Raw genomic sequence first — 12,243 nt, 5'->3', positions numbered from 1 at the left:
CAGCAATGCCTCATGGCTTTTCAGGGTAACATGGGAGTGTGATCAGGCTCCATCTCAGAAAGGTGCCAGCCCAGGGCAGCTGGAGCAAGACAGAGGGGCAGAGCAGCTGCCATCACTCTGCACTGACCCACAGGCATCCTCTGGTCTCACAGGACTCGCTCTTTTTTCCCTGAGTGCAGCAGAAATGCTGAGGGTTTCTGACACCCAAGAACACTCCCCAGGGTGGGAGGGGAGAAGGAGCTGTAGAAACACCAAAGCTCTCAAAAGTTTCTCAGGCCTGGGGGTACAGATGCTGACAGTCCCTTCTGCACAAGGAGCGGTTCAGCTGACAATGCTGAACCCCAGGACTGGCCCCTGCCCCACTCAATCACACAGGGTTAGGCTGACTGCTCAAGAGCCCCTGGACAGAGACCCTGCTCTTCTTTGCACACTCATCAAGCACCGACGAGGGCTCCAGTCAGGACATTCTGCTGGAAAGAGGAAAAGTGTCTCTGTCTGTGACGGGATGGGAGGGTCTCTGGGAAATGGACTTGGTTTTTCCCAGAGAAGTCTCCCCTAACTTGTCACTGTCTTTTCCTCCTTGCACAAGTCTCATGTCCACAGGCAGCAAATGTCCAACAGCAGCTCCATCACCCAGTTCCTGCTCCTGCCTTTCACAGAGACACGGGAGCTGCAGCTCTTGCACTTCTGGCTCTTCCTGGGCATCTACCTGGCTGCCCTCCTGGGCAACGGCCTCATCATCACCACCATAGTCTGTGACCAGCACCTCCACACACCAATGTACTTCTTCCTGCTCAACCTCTCCCTCCTTGATCTGGGCACCATCTCCGCCATTGTCCCTAAATCCATGGCAAATTCCCTTTGGGACACCAGGGTCATTTCCTACAGAGGATGTGCTGCCCAACTCTTTTTGTTTTTCTTTTTCATTTCAGCAGAGTATTCTCTTCTCACAGTCATGTCCTACGACCGCTACGTTGCCATCTGCAAACCCCTGCACTACGGGACCCTCCTGGGCAGCAGAGCTTGTGTCCACATGGCAGCAGCTGCCTGGGCCACTGGGTTTCTCAATGCTCTGCTGCACACGGCCAATACATTTTCACTGCCCCTGTGCAAGGGCAATGCCCTGGGCCAGTTCTTCTGTGAAATCCCCCAGATCCTCAAGCTCTCCTGCTCACAGTCCTACCTCAGGGAAGCTGGGCTTCTTGTGGTCGGTGCCTGTTTAGCATTTTCGTGTTTTGTTTTCATTCTTTTCTCCTATGTGCAGATCTTCAGGGCTGTGCTGAGGATCCCCTCTGAGCAGGGACAGCACAAAGCCTTTTCCACGTGCCTCCCTCACCTGGCCGTGGTCTCAATTTATGTCAGCACTGGCATATTCACCCACCTGAAGCCCCCCTCTATCTCTTCCCTATCCCTGGATCTGGTGCTGTCAGTTCTGTACTCGGTGGTGCCTCCAGCAGTGAACCCCCTCATCTACAGCATGAGGAACCAGGAGGTCAAGGCTGCCCTGCGCAAACTGATGACTGATATTTTCCTGAAGCAATAGTCTTCTCATCAGCTTCTGCATAGCAGTTATAAAACAATTCATTACAATACATCTCTTTTTTTTTTTTTTTTTTGTGGTGGTGGTTTATTTTTCATCACTAGAATATTGTCATCCCCTTTGTAATTCACTCTCTTATGTGCCTTTCTGTCTGAGTGGATTTTTAAATAAAGAGTTGTTTTTATGTGTTTAACCATAACAAAGGCCATCACAAATATTTGGGAATATTTCCTGAAATCCTTACTCCAAGGTATTTTTGGAGCTGCGGGGACAGTTTGTGCGTTTGTATGGAAGGAAATGAAGTGCAGGTACGGCAGTGTGACTGGGGAGCATCATCTCTGGATCTTTGGGGGGTGTTTTTTTCCACTTCCACAGTTTCCTTCCCACCCCTTGTGTTGGTTCAAGGCTTGAGTGCTCTGGCAGCTTGGTCACCATCCTGCTGTGTGTGAGACCTGTAACCGCAGGCAAGGACAGGCAATGGGCACTGCTGTGACAGAGCTGGCATGCATAATGAAGGGTGATCTCCTCAGGGCAGTGCCTGTATGTTTATGTGTTTTTACAGAGTTTCTCTCAAAAACAAGCCCAAGAAAGTTGCGCACAGATGCAAACCCCATTGTACAGCTGAGCAGTGTGTGTTTGCAGGGCTGGCACACAGCAGTGTCCCCTCACAGCCAGGCCTCCTGCCAGAGACCTGCAGGACCAGCAGAGCAGGGGCTGGGCTGTGCCCCTGTGCACTGGACACCCCTTTGGAAGGAGCCTCAGGTCAATCATCATGCACTGGCCCCTCAGGAATACTGTTTCTAACCCTGGCCTCCCACCTTAGCTCAGAGAGGTTGTTCTTCTTTCCATGAAGATACATTGAATGAATAGGTCTGAAGTCCACGTTGCACTGTACAGGTGAGTTGTAAACATGCACATCATGTATGTGAGGTGAGATGAACCCAAGCGAGCACACATGCCATCAGCTGTTCCTTGGGGGTACCATGAAGGCCTGCTTCCTTGAACTGGGATCTTCTTCCTTGAACCAAGGTCCATGTGTCCATTCCTCATGATGTGGGAAATCTGAGATGAGTACAGAGTATGTGACACACCAAAGGGATGAGATACTTCCCATCCTTTGAGTGTCGTACCAGGAGGCCAGAGGGACACTGTGACTCCTGCCTCTGTGTGAAAAAGGGACAGACTCAGTCTCTGAACATCCCTGGGTGCATAAGAAGTCCACAAGGACAAATCAGATGCGGATGCTTGATGGAACCCTGATATTTCTGTTTGTGACTCCAGGAACAAACCCCGTTGGATCAATGAGATTCATCTCAGCTGCCTTGGACAGGATCATTGCAAGTGCTCCAGTCTGCTACGTCACCCTCAACCGTGATTCCGGATTGTGCTCTCAAATGTGTCATAGAAACCAGAATGGCTCTGGGATCTTTAGAAAATGCAGACCCTTCTTGAAGAAGAGCAGGAATAGGAACTGGGAGAATTACAGGCTGGCCACCCTACCTCCCTCCCTGGGAAGGGGATGGGACAGGTGGTCCTGAAGCCATTTCCAGGAATGTGAAGGACAAGGAAGGGATTGCTGAACCCAAATGGACAGGGGAAAGAAAGTCATGTCGTGTACAGGGTGTTTGGAAGGCTCAGACATGGTCTGCTTCTGGCCAGAGTGGTGCTGATGTGGCTCAAGAAGTGGATGCTGGGTGGGAAGTTGGCTGGGTGGGAAGTTGGCACAAATATCATCAGTGGTACGAAGTCCTTTGTGCAGCCAGTTACTGATGTCATCTCTCAGTGACCAGCACTTGGACAACACTGTTGAACATCCTTATTCTCATCTTCTGTGACATAACACAGAGCACGAGAAATCATCCAGAAGGAGCATGAGATCAGTCCATCTCCTTGTGTTTCCAGGAACAGAGCATGAGAGTGGAGACACATCAGTCAATGTATGGAAGTATCAGGGTGAGAGCAAGGGGAGGAAGCGAGATTGGTGTCTACAGCCTGTAGCGAAACAAAAGCAGCTGTGGGACAGTGTAGGACAACCTGTGGTGGAGATGGCAAAGGGCACTGGCAAGGCTGGATGTCACCAAGAGAACCCAAGTCTTTGTCCCCTTGGCTATGGCCATGGCCTCTGCCACCAAGGCCTGTGAGGAGACGTTGTCCTCAGGCACTGGGGCACCTCATGGCCTCCTTGCACACCCCCAGTAAGGCTGGGAACTGTCACACCATTGTCCTTCACTCAGCATCATACAGCCCACATCCCCCTGGCCCAGGAAGAGCCCTGAGCAATGTGTGAGGGACAGGATCTGCCTTCCCAGGGGCTGGGGGTCAGGCCTTGGCCTCTCTGCTTCACCCAACAAAACCAGGCTTTTCTCAGCACCTCAGCTGCCTGCACATTTCCCTTTGTTTTTCTGCCACCATGGCCTCCAATTCTCTGCTCTAACGAGTCCCTGGGGAGGCTCTGCTGGTACTTGCCCTCAGTGGAACTCATTAATACTTCAAGGTACTTAGTACTTTTTCTTCTGGCTTTGACTTCTGGAAAGGTTTGTGCAACCTCCTCTCAGCACCTGAGCAATGTTCAAGGACTCAGCACCAAATCACCATGGAGCTCATTACACTGAATAAAGCTCTAACAAACCATGTCTCTTCTTGTAATTTACTTCTAGTCTTGTACTGCCAATTAGGGAAGTGTCCTGGTGTAGTTATGGAGAAAGATTTCAAAAATCTGCTAATAAAATGCATTTTTTGGTTTAAGGGTGTATTTTATTACTTTTCAGTGTGGAGAAGAGATGACTGCAGCATTATCTGATGTGGATCCAGGGTCTCTCCTAAGCAGGTCTGGACTGGCTGGAGAAGCTGTCCCCTGAGGTCTCACACCGTGTGCACAACCTTGCTCCTCACCTCCCCAACCCCATCGTTTCTCTCATTGGCCCCCTGGGCCTTGCATCCCTTTTCCTTACACCAGACTTCTCCACTGCAGTCTGCAGCTGGATGTGCCAGCTCCTTTGCACCAGCTCCCACCTGCTCTCCTTGGAGACCTGGCTGCACACAGCAAACAGGGACTTTGCTTTACCTTTGAACAATCGAAATAACACTGATAAGAGTAATGGTTAAAAAAACCCACATTCCTCAACTCTACATCAGGGACAAACTGCCACCACTGAGGTTCACCTTCTCCAAGGCAGAAACATGCAAGAAATGTTGTAGACAGAAAGAAAATTATGAAATAAACACAATAAAAGAATTGGCTAAAGACAGAATTAGACAGACTACTGAATGACAAGGAAGCTTTTAACTCCTTGAAGCTGAAAGCAGCAACTGGATTGTTGACAAGTGTCTGAGTGATCAAACAGTAAGAGGAAGGGAAACCCAGAGAGCAATTGCAAGTGCTTGTGTGCAGATCAGCTGCTGGAAATGGGACTTCAGACATGGTCAGTTTAGTTAGGGCAGGAGGAAATACCTGGAGGATGGGGGAGATCAGATGCACAGATAACAGAGAGAGTGCTGAGAAGGCAAATGTAGTGGAGGATCAGAAGCTCTCCTCTTGCTCTTAATGCACATCCTGAAAAGTCTCATTTTGATCTCATGGGAAAACACTTCTATTTAAGGTATTCAAAACAAAGAGAGGAGAATTACAACACCAACAACTTTTGATGTTTGAAGTTAAAAAACACATTTTCTTCATCTACATCTTTCAATTGGTTTCTTTTTCCCTTCATTTTTAAAAAAATGTTCTCTAGATTTCTCTCCTACCAAAGCCTCCAGCACAAAGAAAGATAATCCTTGTGTCTTGCACAGAGTCGAAGGCACCAAACAATCCACTGCCATGGACTGTCAGTGCCACTTTTTACCCTTGGCACACAGTGAGTCATGCTGGAAGCTGTGGACCACTCTGGCCTGATGGAGGAAAGATGGAGAAAAAGGTTAATTGGAGTGTTCTCTTTTTAGATGGCCATATTGACAGTGATCTCAACAGATCTCTGTTATCTGTCTTTCTATGTGATCATAAGGAAAAATAAATATATATATGTGTTGGTAAATATATAGGAAAATACATAATTGTGTCCATTTACTCAGCAAAATACATTTCCTACCAGCACTCTCAAAGGAAGAATCTCTCTTCCGAGAAACTGCTGCCTCCCAAGCCTCTGTGACTGGAGACAGGAATCTGGAGAACAACCAGCAGTGGATGGGGATCAAGTCAGGGTAACTGGAACTAACACAACCCTCTCCAGTCTATGGGACAGCAGCATCCCAGGAGCTGAGACAGCAGGACGATGTCACAGGGAGGCCACTCTCCACCATCTTGGAAAGCTCATGGAGACTGGGGGGACTCCCTGACCACTGGCAGCTCTCACACAGTGTGTGCACTTTTCAAAATGGCCAATGGGTGAGCAGGGGAACTAAGGGCTGTGCCCCAGAACATGTCCACTGGGACCCCATTTCTGGGTGTCTGGAAGAGAAGGTGATGGGGTTTACCCAGGGCAGGTTGTGCCTGTCCATCTTCTTTGCTTTCTGTGAGGAAAGGACAGGGCTGTGGACGTGGTGAGAACACTGGTGATCTGTTACCTGGAAGTCAGCAAGGCATTCAGCATCATCCCCCACAATATTCTTGTGCCCAAGGCAGTATGTTATGGTCTGTGTCAGTGTGTAAGTAGATGAGTAAAAAGCCATCTAGATGTTTGGGCTTGGAAAGGTGCTGTAGAAAGGGAGAAACTTTCCAGTCCTGAGGACAGTCAAGCACTGGAAGCTGTTTCCCAGGAGTGCGCACTCACTCTGTCCCAGAAAGTGACCAAGATGTGTTTGGATAAAGCCCCGAGTAATCTGGTCTGACCCTGATTTGAGTAGAAGGTTGGTCAAGACACCTCCTGAGGTCCCATCCAGCCTGAATGACGCTGTCCTTTCATCGCCTTCATGTTTTCCATTTAGGGACAGCTCTCAGGTTCTCTCTGACCACAGGAATAACTCACATCACATGCAGAGCTGCTTTTCAAGTAACAGTAAACAGGCCTGACGACAACTTTTTCATCCCTTTTCATTTGCTTCAATCCAGGGTCTTTTTTGCTGTCCTAATACTCTTCCGAAAAGAACTGCCCATGTTGTTAAGCGTCTCAGAGCAGGTTGCTCAGGAGGTGTCAGCATCCATGTACAGAGTCTGCACATCAGCCAGGCAGCAAAGCCACCAGTAAAGGAATGGAGACGAGGCTCCTGACCAGCTCCTTAAACCCAGATATCAGTGTGAGAGGTCTGCTGAGATTACAGGGAAGCCCTGAAGTTTAGGACCAGAGAATTTTTAGTCCTATCTGAGCATCCTGGTTCATCTCCTGTCTGGCGGCCGGAAGATCTTGCACTGTACGGAAAGATAGTAGCCCCTCCCTTGATAGGTGTAGTGTGTAGTGTGTGATCTAAGCAGATGGATGTGACGTTGTAAAACTCAAGGTATATATTGCTGTGTTACCTATCAATAAACGCCATTTGCCATCCACCACATTGGTGTCTGCGAGCTGATCGATCGAGTGGCCAGAGGGTGGTCGCCGTGCTGTTACTGAACCAGGTCGCTAGTGCCACCTTGTGGCTGCAACGATCTCCTGACCTATGTGGTGCTTCAGGTTGTGAAGAGAATCAAAACCAACTCCTTGACTGCAGTAGTTCCATTTTACATGTGTCACAGAGGGCAGATGAAGGGAGCTCAGAACTCCAATCTCTGCTGTACGACTGGGACTTCAGAGATTGGAAATGTAGGATAAAATGTTCTGTCAGTGCACACTACGTAAAGTTTGTGGCTTCCTTTGTGCCTTTTCACTACCCCGCGATCTGTTTGGCTTTCTACGGCTAAAAAGGAAACAACCCCCTTATGCCACCTGCCCCTCACACCAGAAAAACAAAGGAGAAAATGTATGGAATAGGGATGATATGGGAGCAATTTTGTTCAAGAGTTGTATTCCTTCAAAGATAAAAAAGGTAGAAGTGAAAGAAAGCACTGTTCTAAGAGCTTCATACAAGAGGCTAACTACTGAAATGTAGTATCTGTTCTGAGAATTGAGAATGACTGTTGGGAAGGACATTAAAGAGCTTTAGTTCATTAGCATAACCAAGAATAAGGAGTTTTCTGTTACTGTTACTAGTGACAGTACCACTGTTCAAAAACATCCTTCAGAGCATCTCCATTCATCCTGGGCTCCAAAGCTCAGCCTTCTCAGATTTTGAAAGGATTGCTTCAAACCCCTGTGACCCAAATCTCTACAACTGTCTCTCCTCAACAGCGTTTTACCCCAGGAAGGGGAAAACTGCCAGTGCAGGCACCAAACCAGTGCCCAACCTGCCTGGAGAGCCAGGACAGTTGTGCCACACAACAGCAGCCTCTGAGGGAAGCTGGAGGTGATGGAATTGAAATGGTTCCAACCCAAATCATAGAATTATAGTATCATGGAATCATTTATTTTGGAAAAGACCCTTTACAACATAGAATAGAAATGTAAATCAAATCCTTAATCGCCACATCTCCACATCTTTTAAATACCTCCAGCAATGGAAGCTCCAGTCCTGAGCTGGCTGGACACCATTGGCTGCAGTTGGACATAAGATACTGGTCATGACTGTGAGTTCAGCCCTCGCTGGCAGAATGTCTCACAACCTCACTGAGGAGGGCAGGGGGTTGGGAGATGGGAGCACGTTTCAGTTTCCAGATCCCAGCACAGAGCCCAAACCATCCTGCCCTTGAACTCTGGCATCCCAGTTCCTGAGATGCAAAGCCTTCTGTGGATAACCATGTTAAAAGGCAAGACCTATCCTTCAAGAAGCAATGAGATGGCTGATGGCTTTATTGAACCCTTCCAGCCATGTCTGAGCCCAGAAATGGAAAGCAGTTGATGTCTGCAGGTGGAGGAGGAACAGGAGGAAGATTTTCCTGGGAATATGGAAGGAAGAAAGGCCTCTCTTGGGCTACTCATGTATGGCAGTGACATTTCCATCCTGTGGGCATGGCTGTGCCTGGGAGATGGGGAATGGCTGCTGCTGGGGTGTTTGTGCTCAGTCATGGCCCATGAGCTGACCCTGCTCTGATCCTCTCTTACACTGCCCACACTTGGATGGACCTCAGGACTCACCCATGAACCTGGAGGAAGCAGGAACCTCCTGGAGTGCTGGCCCTATACAGAACAACAAGAGTGAAAGGTTTGAGAGACACATGGGAGTGCAGGAAGAGAGTGGTCTATGCGTAGCAGTAACTGTGTTAAACGCAAGAAGAGGACCTGAAGAACATGAGCCGGTCATGCTAACATGGAATAGACTGATTTTTCTTTTTCATTTTAGAGCAGTAGAAGAAGGAACGTGTGCATTTCTGTGCTGGGGCGTGGATCTAAATTGAGGATTCGAGCAAGTTTGGGACTGGGACAGTTTAGGTGATTGGTGACCATTGTCAAGTGTTTGAAAGAAGATGAATGGGTTTTGAGGACCTCACAGGCATTGCCAAATCCTCAGAAAAACAGAGCCCTGTGGTTAAAGAAACAGCACTTGGCACCAAACCCACACCCAAACCACAAATACCCTCCCAGTGACCACAGGCAGAGCCTGAGAAACATAAGAGAGAAAGGGTCTCCTTTGCCTGGTCCTGCGGTCAGCCATCCTGATGATAAAGAGACATGAAGGGCTCACGTGGCATCAGAGCCATCCCCACATCACCTTTACCACCTGTAACCAGTGTCTCCAAGTCTTTTCTTCACCAGCCTCCAGGGACAGGGACCTGCACTGGTTGTTTCCTTCACAGCTGTGTCAGTGATGGCCCTTCATGGAGTCCCAAACACCCTCAAAAACTTGGGATTTGCTTCTGCTTTTCACTTCATTGGACGTTTGTTCGTTGTTTCAGCAGCTGCAGTTCAGGATCATGGCAGCAGAGGGCTCATGAGCATGTAAAATGCTCTTACAAGCCAAGGCTCTGTGCATCATTTTCCCGAAGTCTTCAAGTCTGGTGTGGATGGTTACAGAGATTTCAGGAATAGCCAAACAGAGAGCATTTCCTTCATAAACAGCAACAAATCAGTATTTCTTCTATTTCCTTCCCTACTCACCCTTCCCTCCCTTTCCAGAACAGTTGGTCTCAGCAGTGCCCTGTTCATATTGATCAGGAGCGTTTCCTGATAAATATTCAATATATCGGAAAAGTGGATGTCTAAATCACCATGTGAGTGGGGAGACAGGCCAGGACACCTCAAGAGGAGTCACACTTCTCTGGACCAAGATGTGGGTGTCTCTGGGAATCTCAGGTGCCACAGCACAGTGATACTTGTGTTCAGGGAGCTGGTCAAATGACCCATCTCCTGTTCTGTAATGGTGTCTGAGTTTGCTCAGGTCAGCCCTGACTTGAGCCCCATCCACTGCTGGGTGTTCTCCAGACTCCTGTCTTCAGGAACAAAGTCCCAGGAGACCTTGCTGGTGAAGATGGAGGCAAAGAAGTCATGAAGAACCTCAGTCCTGTCTGATTCTACTCTTACAAAGTTCAGCAGCAGGCCCACGATCACCCTGTTTGTTTCTTACAGTAAGGAAGCTGTATCAGCTCATCTTGCTGCCCTCAGCCTCCCCTGCAGGTATCAAGTCCAACGGAGCTTTGGCATCATCCCCACATCCATGGACAAGGTTTCTAAATTCCTCCTTTGCAGCTTCCCCTGCTTCCACCTCCTGTGTGCTGCGTTTTTGCCCTGGAGCTCCATCAGTTCAGAAGAGCAGCCTCACAAGATAAATGCTTCTTTTCACGGGTACTCACAGAGATCACTCTTTTGCTTGGAGCAGGCTGTCCTGTAAGGCTGATCAAATTTCCCGACCTCCTTCACACCCACTTCCATGTCACCACTTGTATTGTCCACCACCCCCCAGTATGTCAAAGTCTTCTCCTCTGGAGCCCACCAGCCTGCACTCTGCTGCTGGCCTTCCTCTCTCCCCTCTGGTGCCTGGGACCCCACTCTTTCCTGGTCACAATAGCCAAGGTGGACACTGATGTTCACATCCCTCACCAGCTCTTCCTTCTTCATCAGTACCAGATCAATGCGAGCATCACCCTCATTGGCCCACCAGGCAGACATGTTAAGAAGCTGGCCCAAGAACATCTGGACTGCTGGCACCTGCCACTTTGACTGGCCATTTACTGCCAGGGCCATTACATTTCCCCATAGAAATCTGCTCATTGACTGGAGACGTCCTAAGGTTGTTGACAGAAGATCTTTTACATTTCTTCTCCATGATCAAGTAGTTTGTAACATCTGACTGAATTTACATGGCGATGTCTTGGAATTGGGAGTGGGTGTGGGTGTGCTACAGTTGTCACATCTCTGAGAAGACAACAGGAGTTTGAACGACGTCAGACAGAACCGATTTCATCTGCTCCAAGATGGACACATTCCTTGCCAAATCTGAGCCACTCAGTGATGCTGGCAGCACCTCTGTGATTCTTTTACTTGAGAAAGGGTAAAAAACAACTGTGCTTTTTGCCTTGTTATCATCTTCCAAGAGCCTCAGCTCCATTTTCCCATTCCTGACTGTTCCATCCTGACCAACTCTTTCTGGTTTGTAAGTGTGAAGTCCCACAGGGCACCTCACCTCACTGACTCCTCAGTCACCCGTGTCAGGAAGATGTTGTCAATGAGCTCCAACCCCTCCTGGATGGCTGGTACCTTGCAGATATTGGGATATCTCAGGTCTGCCAGGAGGACACCGTCCTGGAAACATGAGGCTTCTTTCATTTGTCTGAAGGAGGCCTCATCTAATTCCTCTTCCTCATCACTGATTCAGTAGCTGATGTCCAGTGACCACAACACTGCCCATGTTGTTCTCCTCTCTCATGTTGACTCCTCATTGTTCAGCTGACATTGTCTGTCCCCAGGCAGAGCTCCATGCATTCCTGCTGCTCTCTGACATAAAGGACAACTTCCCCTTGGAGTCCAGACATGGCGTTATGAGCACCAAACCCACAAGACCCCACAGTTTCTCCAGGAGGTGATATTTGTAGTGTCCTGTAACTCCTCATGCTGTTCTCTTGTGAGAGACACCCTCATCAGGATAAACCATCTGCATACAAACATCAACAGCTGAGCTTCAATCAAAGGAGAGTCCAGGCCTTGAGAAGCTTTGGAGTTCCACCATCAGGAATCTCATAAATTTTAAAAGAAGTGACCAGTTCTGTATTGGGGCAGGAGAACAACCCCATTCATGAGGACAGAGCAAAACCTGACATACTGAGCAGTGACCCTGAGGAGAAGGGCCTGGGCGCTCCAACGTCCCCACACAAGCCCGTGGTGCACGCTCACCATGAACAAGGCAGCTGCACATGGGGCTGCATGAGGAGGAGCGTGGGGACCCAGACACCTGGAGTTCTCATCCCATTCGGTTCAGCACTGGTGTGAGCCCACACACACGGGTGTGTGCCAGTGTGTGGCTTCCCAGTTTGGAGAAGCAGGGAGGAACTGGGAAGGGCTTCAAGGAACAGCTGGGGAGGATGGAGCGATCTCAGCCAAGGAAGGAAGATGCTTAGACAAGAGCAAGGTGGGGCAGCAGGGGGGATGTCTGCAGCCTGCAGGGAAAGAGGTGCAGGGGATGCCACAGCACAGGACAGGCTGTGGTGGAGATGATCAAGGGATGTAAAGAGGCTGAAAGCCCCACCAGACATGAGCTCCTTCTCCCCTTGGCGATGGCTGTTGTCTGCACCTCTGATGCCTGTGAGGAGA

The 12,243-nt window shown here is 49.1% G+C and overlaps 1 protein-coding gene across 1 annotated transcript; it reads left to right on the top strand.

The window, feature by feature from the left end:
* Nucleotides 1-610: 610 nt before the first annotated feature.
* LOC136106417 (olfactory receptor 14J1-like) lies at nt 611-1,543 on the top strand. The gene has a single exon (XM_065846753.1). It carries the CDS (start codon nt 611-613, stop codon nt 1,541-1,543), a length of 933 nt encoding a protein of 310 aa, XP_065702825.1.
* The last annotated feature ends 10,700 nt before the right edge of the window (nt 1,544-12,243 follow it).

Source organism: Patagioenas fasciata, chromosome 11 (assembly GCF_037038585.1).
Source record: "Patagioenas fasciata isolate bPatFas1 chromosome 11, bPatFas1.hap1, whole genome shotgun sequence".
NCBI classification, from domain to species: Eukaryota; Metazoa; Chordata; class Aves; order Columbiformes; family Columbidae; genus Patagioenas; species Patagioenas fasciata.
The sequence above is the reverse complement of the archived record's forward strand: the minus strand, read 5'-3'. Positions and strand labels throughout refer to the sequence as shown.

Excerpts from the sequence above, each read along its gene's own strand:
- LOC136106417 (XM_065846753.1), top strand. The coding sequence starts at position 611 with ATGTCCAACAGCAGCTCCATCACCCAGTTCCTGCTCCTGCCTTTCACA.